The following is a 16,340-nucleotide window of genomic DNA, read 5'->3' as shown; positions in this document are numbered from 1 at the left end:
TTCTGTCTTCCTGAGAGAGCTTGAGTGAGTGCACAACTGAATACAGAACTTTCCAGAAAGGAATTAGCCAACTATCTTGTGTGAATTATCAGAAAGTTTCCCTTGGAGCCCGGTCTGGGTGGCCAGGGTGAACTGCCTGTTACCCAGCACGTTGCATATGGCGGCACCTTGCACATTATGGTAGAAAGAGTGAAAGATTGCCATGGTTGGTTCTGGAGTTAGGATAGGCCTAGGTTCTGATCCTGAGTCTATCATTTATTATCTCATCATCTTGAACAAGAGACTCAGCCTTGCTCAAGTGTCCTTGGTGTCCTCACCTGCGACATGCAGTTCATGATATCTGTCCTTAGAGTTGCGGTATAAATCAGTCAGTCAGTCAGTCAGCCACTCAGCAAATGCTTAGTGAGCCCCGGCGTGTGCCAGGTCCCTCTGTAGAGGGGGTAGCCGTGACTGGATAAAGCCCCACACTGTGGGGTCGGGAAGGTAAGTTACCTGGCCCAGCACAGAGAGGTCCTTTCCTTCTGCCCCTGTCCCTTGACTGCTTTTCCTCTGACCAGGGAGACATGGAGCAGGCCCTGGAGAACTATGACATATGCACAGAAATGCTCCAGAGCTCCACTGCCATCCGGGCTGAGGCAGGGGCTGAGCAAAGAGACATTGTTATCCGCCTGCCCAACCTCTGCAATGACTCTGTCGTTTCCCTTGAGGAGGTGAGTGGGAGTTTTTCTAATGGTATTTTCTTGGTCAGAGATTCATTCTGGGTTGTCCCAGTTAGACCAGGCCTGACCTGAGCAGGGCTCCTTCCTCCATTGGGAGGGCAGAGGGGCCTGGGAGAGGCAGCTCGGGCAACCAGGGGCCCCTCGGACTTGCAGCACAGCCCCTGATGGAGAGCTTGTCCAGGTGATGGGGCGGGACTGGAGACACTCACTGGCATGATTTAGAGTGATTTTTGCTTCGCTTTCCAGGCTGTGTGTGACACAGCCCCAGGGGAGTTAGAGGGAGACTCCAGCAGAAGCAGACCGGTGCCGGTCTGGCTGTGGGGTCGGGTCAGCGATATGTGGTATGTGTGCTGGGCTCTGTCGGGTTCTGCTCCCGTTCTCACCCCGCCTCAGCTCCTCAGCTGTGTGTGTCCACATTGGCTGAAAGTGGTCTTCCGACTCTTGCAGGGCTGTTTCTGGGCAAGGCCAAGTGCAGTGCCCCTGCTGCATGGCAGACCTGTGAGGAGTGGGTTCTAGGGGTCAGTGGCATGTGGCAGCCTGTGGTCCAGGGCTTGCTGAGTCCCTGGGGGCCTGCTGCTCTATGCTTGCACGCGTCTAGTTTTCTGAACAGTGGCCACTAGGCTGTCCAACTATTTTGGCAGATACTTTTCTGAAACCTCTGCTTCTGGGATGGTTTTCAGTTTTTGGTGTGCTTATTTTTTAAAGAATTGAATGCCTTGACCTTAATAGAAGTATTTTTTATAAAGTATTCATTTAATTTGAATGCTGATAGGAGTCTTAATTTTGTGCTTCTCATCTGGGTCTGATAAATGCGAACACTGGCCAGATTGAGAGAAGGTGTGAGGGGTTTGTCTTTGGGCAGCATTTCTGGGCCTTTACCAGATTGATAAGAACCTGAAGTCACTGGAGCGGTGCCAGTCCCTGGAGGAGATTCAACGACTGTACGAGGCTGGTGACTACAAGGCTGTAGTGCACCTGCTCCTCCCCACCTTGTGTACCAGTGGATTTAACCGGGCCAAACACCTGGAGTTCATGACATCCATTCCTGAGAGGCCAGCCCAGCTGCTGCTGCTGCAGGTGTGTGCTGCCCCCACCCACCTTGCTCCTTGTACCTTCTTTGCATGGTTGTCGTTTTGTTATATGGAGGCATTGAGGTAGCCCTTGAGAACATGCACTTAGAAGAGAAACACGGGAGTAAAAACTGCTAACCTGGTGGATGATGCCAGTCAGAAGATACGGCGCAGATCAGTCGGAACCTAGTTCTGCAGGCTCCGGGGTTCCAGACGCTGAGCTCCTGCATGACAGACAAGAAAGAAGAGTAGTTGGATGTCAGCCAGCCAGCCAGCCATTTTTCTGTCTGCTTGTCTTTTTTGATTACTTTTTATTAACTATTGAGTAGATTTTTAAATGGATACAATATCTGTAGAATGTAAAGCACCAAGAGAAAATATATACCCATGTATGATCATGTAGTTGAAGAAAAAGGACACCACCGTGGTGTTTTGAACCCATGTGCCCTCTAAGCTCCTCCATGCCTCCATTCTTCAAGGGAGGAAACCCTCACTGAGAGCTCACTGGGTACCAGGATCTGCTGGGCATTGCCAGTTCCTCAACCTCTCTGTGCCTTAGCTCGTCATCTCTAGAATGCGGATGATCATTGTTCCTACTTCAGAGGCCTGTTGTGGGGATTAGACAAGTTTGTGTTGGCACCATGCCTGGCATGTGGCAGGTGCTTTATGGGTGCTGGCTGGCGTTGCTGCCATCCTCAGGAAGCTTGGAGTCAGATGATAAGCATGGGAGTTGACAAATGTGATAACCACGACATGCTTAGTGCAGTGGGTGCTCTGGTGTCCTGCCCCTTATGGTTCACACTGATTACACTGTATTTGTTATCTCACTGGGTCCTTCCCCTTCAGCTTGGAAAGAGAGCCCAATCTTCTCCCAGGCTTTTTGCTGAGATTACATGAGACATATTTTAATTATTAACTTTCTTGGACTGTGAAAGACTCAAGAGGTGTGACTGTGGGAACAAAAGGAGACATCTCCACCCTAGTAAAGGAAGTCGTTGGTTTTGGGGAGGAAAGGAGGGAGGGAGGGCAGGGGGGAAGGATGTTACAGCTCCTGGTAGGGGGGTGTTAGGCAGGCCCGTGCTGAGAGCAAGGGACGAGCGGTATCTGACCTGTTACATGGCAGGCCAGGGGGCCGGGGTGTCCAGCATGGCTGTGTGTGGGAGGGACAGCTGGTGGTACCCAGGGGGGCCCCTGGGTGAGGAGAGGGGAGAGGCCAGCCCTCTCTGCGCCTGTAAGATGGCCCCAGTGGTTCAGATGCCAGCTTGCCCCTGCCCTCTAGAATCCTCTAAGCTCCTCCATGTGTGTGCAGGGTGCCCCACTGGTGAGGCAGGAGCAGCCCATGGCCGGGCACTGAGCAGTACATGGGCTGTGGTGAGGTCTCCACCAGGTCCTCTGGAAGCTTCTGGGTTTTTCTGCGGATGAGTGACTCCTGTTTTCTCCCCTCAATTTCCTATTGAAAGTATGTGTTTTCTCACCAGAGTGCTTTTTATATATTAAAGATACTAATCTTTTTCTCATCAAATGTTGCAAGTATCCTTTCCTAGTTACTTGCTTTTACATTGTGGCTTATTTTTTTGTTGACATACTGAAGTTTTGAATTTTTATGTCATCAAATCTTTTGGCATTTTCAAACATTTGTGATTTTGTTCATCATGCTTAGATAATCTTTCCAAGACTGGAAAGAAATCCACTCATTCTACACACATGGATTGAGTTCCTACAGGGTGCCTGGCACTGGACAGGAGAGGCCCCCTCTGACAGAGCCTATGTTCTGGAAGGGAGGCAGAGAAGAAGCATGTCAACAAATAGTAGAAAGCATTTGCCTCTGGGTTCTTCTAGCACTACGAATGTTCTGTGTTTTGGATTTAAAGTGCTTCACCTTGCGTTTACAGAGTGGGGTCTGCTTCGGAGTCCTCCCCTTCAGGAGTGTGCTGGTGCCCTCCCGCCATTTAGGCAAGCTGCTTCTAATGTTCTTGTGATTGTATCGTTTTTTCTGGTTGAGTTTATTTTAGTCCTTAATATTTTGCGTTACTGTTTTGAGCAGGATTTTCTTGTTGGTCATTATGTTTTCCAACTGTACATTTCTGGTTTATAGGAACCGTATTGATTTTTGCATGTTTATTTTAAATCTAGGTACTTCACTGAATTCCTGTTATTTCCGATAGTCTTTGTTTTGTTTTGTTTGGGGCAGATGCCCGTGTTGCCCCCTGTCCGTGGTAGCTGTCTCCTCATTTGTTGTTAGTTATTCTTCTGCTTTTTGGCTCTTTCTGGCTGTGACACCGGGGATGGTGTCACGTGAGTGCTGCCGGCAGGTCCTGCTGTGCCCCTGACTTTCTCGGCGACTGTGGCTGCAGTTTAAGGTTGATAGTCTTTATTCTGCTAGAAAATAAGCCCCCGCCTCTTGCATGTTAGGCTTCTGATCAGGAGGTGTCAGCTCAGGCCTTTTGGCTCTGTGTCTGCACCGCCATAGGCTCCTTCATGCCTCATTGGTCTCCTGCTGAAGACCGCTTGCTTTCTCCAAAGAAGCATAGGCCCCATTTTCCTAGCAATTAGGGCTTTTAAATTGGGGGTGGTTTTGATCTGTGTTCAGACAGTGCAGCACATCCCAAAGGCAGCTTTGGGCATTTCTGCCTCCACCCCCCACCTTCCCACCGATCTATGTCACTTTGGAGAGTGGCAGCTGTGCAGGCCACAGCTGCAGCAAGGTCAGACCCTGGTGGGGTGCCAGGCAGCAGGTGCTTCCTGCTGGTCTAACAGGCTGCCTGCCAGACCTGCAAATTCATGGCCATCACACTGGCATGGTGGTGAAAAACAGAGATCCGAGGTGTTTAATGGGTTGTGTTCTAGAATAAAAGGAGAAAGAGCTTCACAAAAAGCAATGGCTCCCAAAGAGGATTTTTAAACATGGAAGTAAAAGCTCTGTGTGGTGGACTGAGGGCTCCTTGTGCCAGGCTCCGTGCTGAGTGTGGTGTGTGCAGCAGCTCGTGCCATGCGCACAGTGCGTCGGAGGGGCTCAGTGCCTTGTTCCACTGGAGCACCTGGAGAGGATAGGACTCAGAGAGCGATGACTTCTGTGCTGCCTGGTCAGGTGCCCCTGTTGTGGTGGCCTTGGCTCAGGCCCCCTGCTGCAGAGATGTTCCTCCCTGGCAGTCTGCCCTCCCCTGCTGAGACCTTGCAGAGGCACAGCACTGGATGAAGGCATGGCAGAGTGGCCTGGGGCACGGGGCCTGGGTGAGAGCCGGCAGAGGTGGTGGGTCCTCTCAGCCTCACCTTGGCTGCCTGCTGGTTCTTTGGCCTCATCCCAGTGTCCTAGCTTTATAGACATGGAAACTGAGGCACAGGGGTTAAGCATCTTTCTGCAAGCCCCCGTCGTGGGCAGCATGCCATGCTGTGATTGCACACAGATCACCGCACCCTTTCACAGATGCCTCAAGGCTGTGGGAGCCCACGCTTCCCCTTTCTTTTGGGTTGGCCCTCAGGTTCTTGTCCCGTTACCTGCACCTCGGTCCTGAGGACCAGGTGTGACGAGTACTGTCACAGTGGTCTCATAGCGCGCCCTCCTCCTCGCCCCTTCTGGTGTCAGGACTCCTTGCTCCGGCTGAAGGACCACCAGCAGTGTTTCGAGTGCTCCGATGTGGCTCTGAACGAGGCAGTCCAGCAGATGGTGAACGCGAGTGAGGCGGCAGCCAAGGAGGAGTGGGTGGCCACAGTGACCCAGCTGCTCCTGGGCATCGAGCAGGCGCTCTCGGCAGACAGAGGTGGCTGTATCCTGAAGGAATCATCCTCTGCCCCCGGCCTCAGCCGGCTTGCCAGTAACCTCATTCAGGTGAGCCCGGCTCCTCATCCCCTTCTTCATAGTTCCCTGGCTTTCAGGGCACGTTAGGCACCCCAAGGGAATGTGTGGGCTTCTCTCACTTGAGGGGGCAGGACCTCAGGCATTGGAGGTTGTGCCCTGGCTTCAGGCCTTCCTGGGGCTGGTCAGTCTGAGGGTTAGAGAAGGTGTAGCACTTGGCACCAGATGGCCTGTCCCAGAGGGGAGGAAGCGGACCAGAGCAGGGAGTCCTGACCTGTGTGCAGCGAGCCGAGGCAGAGCTGGAGCCGGAGCCTGGGCCTCCTGTCTCCCTGCCAGGGCTCTCCACCGCCCCATGTCGGCCTGGCACTTGGAGCTGAGAGGTAGTCATGGCACTCCAAAACATCCAGGCGGCCTTCATGGCAGGGAACCATCCTCTGAGTCACCCTCAGCTCTCTCCTAACAACCCCCACTCAGGCCATCAGCAACTCCTACCGCGTCCACATCCTAAAGCCCCACCCTTTGGTTCTCCCTGCGGCTCTGCCCTAGCCCAGGCCCTCACCATCTCTTGCTTTGACTGAGGCAGCATTCTCCCTGCAGCCCTCCTTGTCCCCTCTACCCTTCCAGTCCGGCCACCGCCATGCCATGGAGGCACCTTTCCAAATGGCAGTGTGAACGTGCCCCTTGCTTGCTTCAACCCTTCACATTCTCTCCAGGTCACCTGTCGCCCAAGGTGGCAACACTGATCTAACACCCGGCCTTCCTCTCCGCTCTCATCTTTTGCTTCTTTGGCTGCCTCTGGGGCCTTTGTCCGCATGTCCATTCTCTGCACCCAGTCCCTGCCCTGTCTACGTGCTGGGCACAGCACAGCCACACACCTGGAAACCTCTCCAGGGCTGGCCCTCCTGTGACACCCACTGTGCTGCTCGCTCCCCCAGGTCATCGACTGCAGCATGGCTGTGCAGGAGGAGCCCAGGGAGCCTCACGTCTCCTCTGTGCTGCCTTGGATCATCCTGCACCGGGTCATCTGGCAGGAAGAGGACACTTTCCGCTCCCTCTGCCACCAGCAGCAGCTCCAGAACCCGGCAGATGAAGGTGTGGGAAGCGGGTGTGGGTCGGGGTGAGGGTGGAGGTAGGGCTGGGCCCTGACCCCGTGTCCTTGCCTATTGCCTCAGTCTCCATCCATGTGCTCTGAGTGGGTGTGGCTCCCAGACAGAGGCAGAGGGGCCTTCAGGGAGCTCACTGTGCAGTAGGGCCTAGAGGCAGCGGGTGTGTAGAAGTACGTCATCTGGTATAGGTGGCAACGCAGCATGATGGCATGGTGAGTGCTTACAGAGAGCGCTCACTGCTCCCAGAGGTCTAGCTCCTTTGATCCCCACCACCCACCTAGGCGACAACAGCCTGGCCCTGGCCCTTGCATTTACCCACCGCCCATGGCCCCTCCTTGGTGTGAGCCAGTGAGGGGGGATGTGGGCAGCTGGAGGGCAGTGTGGAGCAAGCACGGGTTCCACTGTCACTTAGTGGGTGTGTGACCTTGGGCAAGTCATACAACCTCTCAGCCTCTGTTCCCCTTATACTTGTCGGCAATAATGGTACCTGCCTCAGAGGGTTGTTCTGAGGGCAAAATGGAACAATAGCTGAAGGCCAATCAGTGCCTGGCACATGGGCATGCTAAGTGATGTGTGGTCCTTGTGAATGGAGAGGCCAGATGGGGTGAGCCCAGGACTTTTCCTGGAGCTGACACCTGAGCCAGGTCAAGGCAGTGGTAGGAAATGTGGTTAATTGAAGAAATTACATAACAGTAACAGCTAAATAACATTTAAGCCAAGATTGCCTGTAATTTAACAAATGGATTTCCTTTTTGGTGTTTCTGCATTTTCTGTCTAGACTTGGCCAATGACATAAACTTTTTATAAAACTGTAATTATAAAACACACATTCATATATTTATTCAATTAGTTTAAAATTAAACTTACTGGGGATTTTTCCTCAGTAATTTGAAAAATAGAAAAGTAGAAAGCAAAGGAAGTCATCCCTGTTCCAGTGACCTAGGGAAGACCAGAGTCAACATGTGGTGTGTTTCCTTACAGTCATTCCCTCTGGCTTCGTTTACCTCCCGGACACTTAGCAGCTGCTCACTGCATGTCAGGCCTCTGTTGAGCAAGATGCCTCTGGCCCGGCAGGTTCATGGTGGGAGGAGACAGACCGAAACACCACAGCCAGTGTGGCCTGCTAAGAGGAGGGCACCTCTTGCTGCTGGGCGCGGGCTGGTTTGAGGCCTAATGGAAGAGCTTGGGCGAAGGAAGGCACTGGCAGATGGAGCATTGTGGCACGGAGAGGGGCCGGGCCACGTTGGTCAGACATGAGAAGGGCCAGACCGAGAAAGGTTTTTGTATCTTAATTTGTAAAGCTGTTTCTGTTTAGCTCCATAGTCTTTATAATGCTGATGAGAGGTGCCCTGCTTTACTGAACACCCCCCAGAACCCTCAGGATGGCTGCAGTATTTCTTATGGGTCATACTTCAGTGAACACCTCATGCGTATATTTTTGCTTTTGTCAAATTGATTATTTTGGATAAATTTTTAGGATGAATATCTTTAGAGCTCTTGACAAATATCACCTTTGTATTTTCTAAAAGGGTCTTAGTGATGAAAAAAGACTGAGGTTTACAACTACAAATGTTTATGGTTTTTCTTAGGAAAAAATACAAAGACTCTTGGGTTAAGAGTCTCTTTTTCTCCAAAATGAATTATGTAAACAAAATACGATTTAAAGGAACCTGCCAGTAAGCAAACAAGTAAAGGAGAAAGGGTAGGCCACGAAAGAAATCAAAGATTTTGGTGGACCGGCAGCCACGGCACGGCTCTTGGCTCCTCCTCCAGCCCCAGTAGGAAAGCTTAGGGAGGATGGTAAGTTGACAGAGTCCTGGGAAGTACTAGTATCCTCTCACTTATAGAGAGTGGGTTGGTGGGGAAGCCCCCCATATTGCCCTGGTCCCTAGCAGGGGTGGGAAGGGCTGCTGAGTCTCGCTGCCTTCTGGTGAGGAAAGGGGCCCAGGGAAAAAACACACTTCTGACGGATGGTGAGGAGCCTGGTGTAGGACACTGACACATACTGAGCTCTCTGGAAGTGGACACCGAGATGGTTTATCAGGGTCAGTGCTTGGGGAAGGAAGGAGGGAGCCAAGAGGGGCCAGAGAGACAAGTTGAACTGTGGTGCAGGCCTGACAAAGCCTTGGCCAACGTGGCAGGCTGCTCTGGAGCCAGAGTTCCCATCAGAGCTGATGCCCTGTTTGGACTGAAGCAGGCAGGGCTTTACACTCCCCCGTTGCCTAGTCAGTCCCTGTGAGCTGCCCCAGGAAGCCCGTGACCTCGGGTGAGGTGAGCATGCAGCTGCGGGGCAGGCAGACCGTGAAGGAACCGGCAGCTGGGGGCTGGAGGCTGGCTGCTGGCTGCACTCTTCTCTCCAGGCAGCAAGTCCTGCTTCTTAGGAACACCGCTGGGGGATGAAGTCAGGAAACCAGCCTGGGTCAGAGTGCAGCTCCTGAGGAATGGAGAAGCATGGAGAAGAATTTGAAGTCGAATTTCTTTTAAAGAAGTGGAATCCATTTAAAGTGGAATCGGGAGAAAGCAACTGTGCTAACTGTGGTTGCAGAATAAAGTATAAATGTTATAATCCTTGAGGCACTACAAATAATATGCACAACAAACTGGGATATGGTGAGAAAGAAGGAATGTTACAAAGCTGTCATTTGTATGTACAATAGGGAGGCACTTGATGTTCTTGAAGTGGAAACTAATTTTAAAAACCATAAAAAACAGGAAAGGCTTGAACTTAATGATTTTCTGACTTTTTTTAAACCAGTGCCTTTCATACATTTATGATTGGTACTGACCAATAGTAAAAAGTACAAAACAACTTTCATGAAAGAATCCTTATTCTACTGGGGTGTGGTCCCTATTTGTATTTTCTGTTCTAATGTGTTCCATTCTAAGCCTGTTTTAAAATGCCAGTTACAAGGTTATTAATGGGTTATGGCCCAGTTTTTCAAACACACTGAAGGCTCTTTAAGGAACTAGTAATGGTGCTAGTGGTGACAAAATATGTAACTGAAATTTAGATGTTCTTTTTTTCTTCTATAATATTCAAGTAGACCTAACTATAAGAATCTTTAAGCACTGGTAGATGCAGTATGGGTTCCATTGTTATAAATTATAACAAATTAGAACATTTCTTTCAAAATGTCTCATATATGCCCAGAAAGAGGAGTACAGTGATGTCCCCCAGATGTCAGTGTCGGTTATCTCTAGGAGCTGATACTTGGTGAATGAGGCATTCTTCTTTGTTTTCCTGTATGATTTGAGTTGTTTTGGGGTAAACATGTATGCTTTGGTAAAGCCACTCAAGTCATTACTTATTTAAAAAGACAAAAAGATAAAAAAGGGAAGAAAGAAGCATGTGGCCACCTTGGTAAAGACAGAAAAGCCCACAGAGGAGAGACTGAGCCCCGCAGCCCCCACCCATGTCACCACACTAAGTCTGTGTCTGTTGGTCTGGTCTTTCCCCAGTGATGGCTGAGACCCCCATGCTCCCGTCCTCTCTCATGCTGCTCAACACAGCCCATGAGTATCTGGGCAGGAGGTCCTGGTGCTGCAATTCAGATGGGGCTCTGCTGCGATTCTACGTAAGTGCTGGCCACCTGGCCAGGGCTGCTGGTGGGGGCTGGGCGTGGCTGGCACCCTGAGCCTTGTGTGGCCTCCCCGTGCACTGGGGTCCACTGTGCTTTGACTCACTGTACGAGTCAGGGTGTATGTGACACATTCACTCACAAAGTGTATGTGGCTACCGAAAGTTGCCAGCATATCAGGACTTGGTTCCCTTGTGTGCATGCGGCTCAGGGGAATCTGGACCTGGCCTTGAACTGCAGATGAACTTAAATCCGCTAGTCCTTATGGAGTCTCTTCTGTGTCAGGCATAGGGCCGGGCCCTCCAGCAGGGTCCTAACTTCAGTCACCACTGCTTATCGAGTCCTGTTTGCCAAGAACCACTCATTGTACTAAGTAGTAGTTGCTCAGTGAGTAGCTGTTGTATTCAGTCAGTCAGTAAATATTTAGCACAATAGGCTTCCTCTCACTTGCCAGCTGTGACTGACTGGGCTTACTGGGGGCAAGCAGCATGATTCCGGTCCCAAACCTCACTGTTGAGGTTGAGGCCCAGTAGGACACAGGCAGGTTACAGAGCTTAGGAGGGGCACCCAGCCCAACCTGCAGTGTCTATGAATAAATGTTTGCGTGGAACACAGCCACCTTCAGAATTTACATATTAACTCCGGCTGTTTTTGCAATGCAGTGGCAGGGGTGAGTAGCTCCGATAGAGTCCACATGGCTTTTGAAACTTAAAATATTTAGTATCTGGCCCTTTGGGAAAAGCTTTGCTGACCTTGTTCTCTACCTTTTCAGTGAGCGCTCTCCCTGCAACGTGACCTCCCTCCCCAGTCCTCTCCGTCCTCCTCCTCTACTCTCCCACGGCTCCTACCGTCTTCTAGCATGCCCATGCTGCATGACTTACTTATTTTTATCGTGTGCCTTTTCCATTGAAATGTAACTTCCGTGAAGGGATTTTTGTTAGTTTTGTTCCCTGCTGGATCCAAGCACAGCACCTAGCCCTTATAAAGGCTTCATAAATATGGGTTGAATGAATGAATAAATGGGATTGAGTATTTATAGAGCTCCTGTATGTGTAGGGCTCGGCAGTTTGCAAAGCACTTGTGCTGAGGATGTTGGAGACTTGGCCAGGAGACCAGGCTGCCTGGCTCAGGGCCCTGGAACTGGTTAGTGTCTGAGGTGAGCTCCAGCCCCCAGCTGTGGATGCCTAAGTGTGTGGTCCACCCTGTGGGCTCTGAGGACCTCCAGGGTGCTCACCCTGGGTCAATTCCATGCTCCAGGAGCATTTTTCAAGGAGTCGTGCCAGCTGAGTGTATTGCTACCAGAATCAGGAACTCCCTTCTGCCTTCCCTCTCCCAATTAGGGAGTGTGGGGACAGTGTCAGTTTCTATAGGATCACCTCCACCAGGCAGTCACCCTTAGGCTGACTGGGGGGAGTCAGGAATGGGTTAGCACCTTTGCGAGCTAGGGCCAGGCAGGAGTGGCACTGAGAGGGACGGGCGGCTGCAGGGGCATGATGGGATTGCCTGCACCTGGTGTTTTTAAGTCTGCTGCTTCTTTGGAGCATGAATCCTAGCTGCCAGGACCTGCCAGTTGAAGTTGAAGGTATAGAAGTGATATGGGTACTGCTGTGTTCCATTTCATAGCTCCTAATTCGCTGCTCCAGGCCCAGCCTTTCCATTCCTCCTATTCTTGTAACAATTTTACCTTTGAGGATAGAGCTGCTGCTTGGTGACTGACTCTCTGCTCAGGACCTGGCCACCCTTTTCCCTAGGATGTGCATGGCTGGCTTTTCCTTTCCTTCCTGCTGGTGCAGGTCTCAGCTCAGAAGGCACCTTCTCAAAGAGGTCTTCCTTGGCCCTGACACTCTCTGTCCCATCTATTGCTGGGCAGCCCTGCTATTTCTTATTGTGTCATGTGCCCCTCCTCCATTTGATAGCATTCCCGAGACCACGGACCTCTTCTGTATTGCTGGCTGAAGCATCCCTAGCGCCCTAAGCAGTGTGTGACATAGATTACTGCCCAATTGATGTTTCTTGAGTGAATGAAGACATGTTTCTTGAAACATGAAGACATTCATTCATTGATCCGGAAATGCTTGCTGGGCACTCATCGTTCTGGGTGCAGTGGAGGCTCCTGTGTTGGTGAATACTTTATTACCACCTCTACTTGTGGCCCCAGATCGTGGTCTGCACGTCAAGGGCTGTGTCTTGAGAGAGCTTTGTGACCCACACAAGGGAGACACATGTTTCTGTGTGGGTTGTTTCCTCTTCTTGGGTGGAGTGGGAGTCTTCTCCAAGGGCAATCCTCTTGGATCTTGTCTCTTCTTCAGTTAGTGTTTCTTTCACATGTTCTGTTCAGGCTGATGAATCCTTATACTCCATCCACACTTGACTCAGATGGCTCAGGACCTGGCCACCCTTTTCCCTAGGATGTGCATGACTCTCCTGGGGAGGCTTTACTAACTTCTGGACAGTCCCTCCTACACCGTGTCCAGTGTACTACCACCCAGATTGTGTTCACATTAACCATCAGCTGTTTTTGTTGCAAACTTGTCTTCTAGTAGAAATAAACTATTACAGGAAAGATAACATGTTTTTTTTATTACTTTCTCTCCCTCCCTTGAATTTGGTGTCTTTTTGTCCATGTTTTTCTACCTGGCTATTACAAACTGTGCATCAGTAAACAATATATAGTTGTATGAGTTTTTTAATTTTACATGCAGAATATCTTATAGTATGTAACCTCTTGCAGCTTTCTTTTATTCATTTTGATTCACGGAGATATAGTCATAATGATACAAATCTGGTTCATTCATTTTAATTGCTTAGAGGATATTGTGTGAGTATATCAAAATTGTCAACTTTTTAGTATGGAAAAGTCCAATTATATATTAAAGTAGGAATAATAGTATAGTAAGTCCATACAGTGAGCATTGATTAATAATTATTAATTCACGATGCATAGCTGCTCCCCTTGTAGCCCTCCCCCATCCATACCACATTATTTTGAAGCAAATCCTAGACATTACATCACTCAGCTGTAAGTATTACCATGATTTTTAAAATCCATTCTCTTAATGGCATTAAGGGTGTTTATCCATTTTTTTGTCTGTTATAAACAGTATTATGGTTGATGTCTACCACCAAGTTGTTTTATGGGTACTTGTGAGTGGATTCCTATAAAAGGAATTACTAGGTCACAGAGTTTGCATATTTTCAACTTTAAAAACGATTTTCAAATTGTTCTCCAAATAGTTGAACTAATTTTATACTTTTGAGGGCAATATGGGAACTCCCTCCTATCACTGTCAGCCCTAGATGCTGCTGACAAGCGCTGATGCCCGTCTGAGAGGGTGAAGGGGTATTTCATTGTGCTGAATTTCTTTTTAATACTTCATGATTATTAATGACGTTGAGTATCTTTTATGTTTATTGGCCCTGTGGGTTTCCTCTTTGGTGATTTGCCTGTTTATATAATTTGCTTTTTTCTACTAGGTTATTTTTCATTTTCCTATTGATTTGTGGAGTTCTTTATGTACTCTGATTTCCAATCTTTCGTCTGATATATATTTGTCATCACTTTGATATGCACTTGTGTATATGTACGTTTGTGTATTTAGTTCTACTTCAATTTTATAAGGCATATCTTTTAGCTTTGTTAGAGCATTTTTACAGAATTAAAAAATTTTGATGTCAAATTTATCAGTCCGTTCCTTTATGGTTTGTGATTTTTTTTTTAGTACTTTTTAAAGAAATTCTCTCCTCCCACAGATTATAAAGATATTCTCTGTTAACCTGTAAGTTCACTCTCATTTTTCACATCTGGTCTTCATTCCATCTGGATTTTATTTTTCCTCGTGGTGAGGCAGGGATCCATCTTACATCCCATGTGGGTGCCCAGTTGACTCACACCAGTCACTGGCGAGGCTTCTCCCTGCACGGATTTGTAAGGTCGCCTCCATCTTCTGTTCGTCTGCATGAGGGTTTGTCTTTGGATTCAGTTCTTTCTACTGGTTTGAACTGTTGACTCTGTTCCTTTGGTGAATATAGGTCCGTTTAGATTTTCTCTTCTTAAATCAATTATATTTTTGGGATAGTGTCCACATAAGCATGAATTTGTTCATGATGTTTGCCTGTGGTTTTAAAAGTCCCTGTGGTACCTCTAGTTATGCCCCTTTTCATTGCTAAAATAATTTATCTGTGTTTCCTCTCCCACTTTCTTGTAAATCAGTCTTTCTTGAGGTTTATTTAAGTTAGTGTTTTAAACTAGCAGCTATTGGTTTGTTGATTTTTTAATTTGCTTTCTTGTTCATTAATTGCCCCTTTAGAATTTATTATTTCTTTGGATTTACTGTGTTTTTTCCAACTTATTGAGGAAAAAGCTAATTTCAGTGTTTACTCTTCTAATACATGTGTTAAAGGTTACAGGTTTTTCTCGAGGACATTTCAACTTTATGCCATAAGTTTTGACCTTTGGTATTTGTTATCTTTATGTATTGATTTCTAATTTTACTGAATTAAATTCAGAAGATGTGGTCTGTATATCTTGTCTTTGGTATTTGTAGAGACTTGCTTTTTATCTAGTTTTGGTAAAATCCCATGAATGTTTGAAAAGAATGTGTATTTGCTGAAAGTTGGGCGTAATAAAAGCCACTGGATCTAATCTCCATAGATGACACTTGTTAACTGTGATGTTCATTCACATCCCCTGTGTTCCTCATTGATGTTTTGTCTGAGAGAGACTTCCTCAGCCCTAATGGGATTTGCCATCTTACATTACAACTCTAGCATTAACTGCTGCCCTGTTGGAGGCTGAGACTCTTCAAAGTAAGGCATATGTCATACCGTGCCTGGCAATAGGAGGGGCCCTGTAAATATTTGGGGAACAAATGAATGGCTAAATAAATGAGTAAAGGCATTTCCAAAGGGCATGTAATATCCCCTTCAAGTGGCAGGTAGAAACTGACTGGGTGTACTTGAAGGAAGGCAGCTTGGCAAGTCCCTCAGGAGGCTGCTGTGCCAGAGCTGTGCCCGGAATGGGTATGAGGTAACAGGCCTTTTCCAGGAAACAGGCCCAACAGATGCAGCCTCCCCAGGTTACCAGTTGATAGATGGGAGGCGATGTTCCTGGGGCCCCACTGCCAGGGAGGCTGTGGGCCCTCTCAGCAGGTGTCTGTTCTGCCTGTTGCAGGTACGAGTTCTCCAGAAGGAACTTGCCGCACCCGCCTCCGAAGACACACACCCCTACAAGGAGGAGCTGGAAACAGCCTTGGAGCAGTGCTTCTACTGCCTGTACGGCTTCCCCAGCAAGAAGAGCAAGGCCAGGTACCTGGAGGAGCACTCCGCCCCGCAGGTGAGGGCGCCACAGGGGCCGCCGCCCCCTCCTCTGCCTGCAGGAGGGCTGCCCGGAGAAGCAGGGGCTCTGAGCGCCCGAAGGACAGGAGGCTGGCGACATGTAGCTCTGCAGACCTGCGTGGCCTTGCATCAGGAGGATGTGGCGATGTTCTCGTCGGTAGTCTGACCAGTAGTCTGATCAGAGGGAAAAGGTTTTCCTTGCAAAAACTAGCTTCATAAATGTCGGCTAAGCATTCAGAAATGCAGCATGGCAAATTCTTAAGAGATTTTTTTTTTTTCCAGTCTGGATAATATGAATAATTCATCAGAGGTTTTTCATTTGTTGTTGTTTGGTTTTCAGAGCACTGTCAGGTGTAGTGTCTCATGGCTCATCAGTATTGTCAGTCATTCTTCTGTCTTAACGGATTCTATCCCCTGAGCGTAAGCTCCTTTGGGCAGGACCCCTTCTGGGCCCCGTACAGAGTGCAGAGCCACCCTGGCCCAGAACCCTTGGGCGCTATTTGTCAACCAAGTGACCAGTGAGGTAGCTGAGGTTTGAGGAGAGAGTCAGTGGCCTGTGCAGGGTCTCTGCTTGAGATGGGACACAACCTCTGGCTTGGCCATGTGGACTCAAAGAGTGCAGCCCTCTGCTTCCAACATCTGTCTGTATAAAGACCAGGTTTGTGCTGTGCACTTCTCTGCTCTCCAGACACTTGGGTTTGGGGATTACAGTGGGCGTGCAGATTTTTAGAAGTATGTGG

General features: G+C 48.9%; 1 protein-coding gene across 11 annotated transcripts in view; it reads left to right on the top strand.

Moving 5' to 3' along the window:
- CABIN1 (calcineurin binding protein 1) overlaps window positions 1–16,340 on the top strand; it is a 154,806-nt gene that overhangs the window by 46,197 nt on the left and 92,269 nt on the right. For 10 of the 11 annotated variants that reach the window (XR_005054480.2, XR_012125410.1, XR_005054479.2 and 7 more), the window contains 6 exons: window positions 558–710; window positions 1,602–1,796; window positions 5,373–5,615; window positions 6,518–6,674; window positions 10,148–10,263; window positions 15,437–15,598. Coding sequence is in view for 8 of the 11 variants with exons in the window: in XM_036993213.2 (XP_036849108.2) it covers window positions 558–710; window positions 1,602–1,796; window positions 5,373–5,615; window positions 6,518–6,674; window positions 10,148–10,263; window positions 15,437–15,598 (1,026 nt within the window). In the remaining 3 variants the exon portion in view is untranslated. The remainder of the gene's footprint in view (window positions 1–557; window positions 711–1,601; window positions 1,797–5,372; window positions 5,616–6,517; window positions 6,675–10,147; window positions 10,264–15,436; window positions 15,599–16,340) is intronic. The other variant, XM_036993212.2, reaches the window with a different exon arrangement.

Source organism: Manis javanica, chromosome 15 (genome assembly GCF_040802235.1).
Source record: "Manis javanica isolate MJ-LG chromosome 15, MJ_LKY, whole genome shotgun sequence".
Classification (NCBI taxonomy): Eukaryota; Metazoa; Chordata; class Mammalia; order Pholidota; family Manidae; genus Manis; species Manis javanica.
Note: the sequence above shows the minus strand (reverse complement) of the source record. Positions and strands in the feature narration are given on the sequence as shown.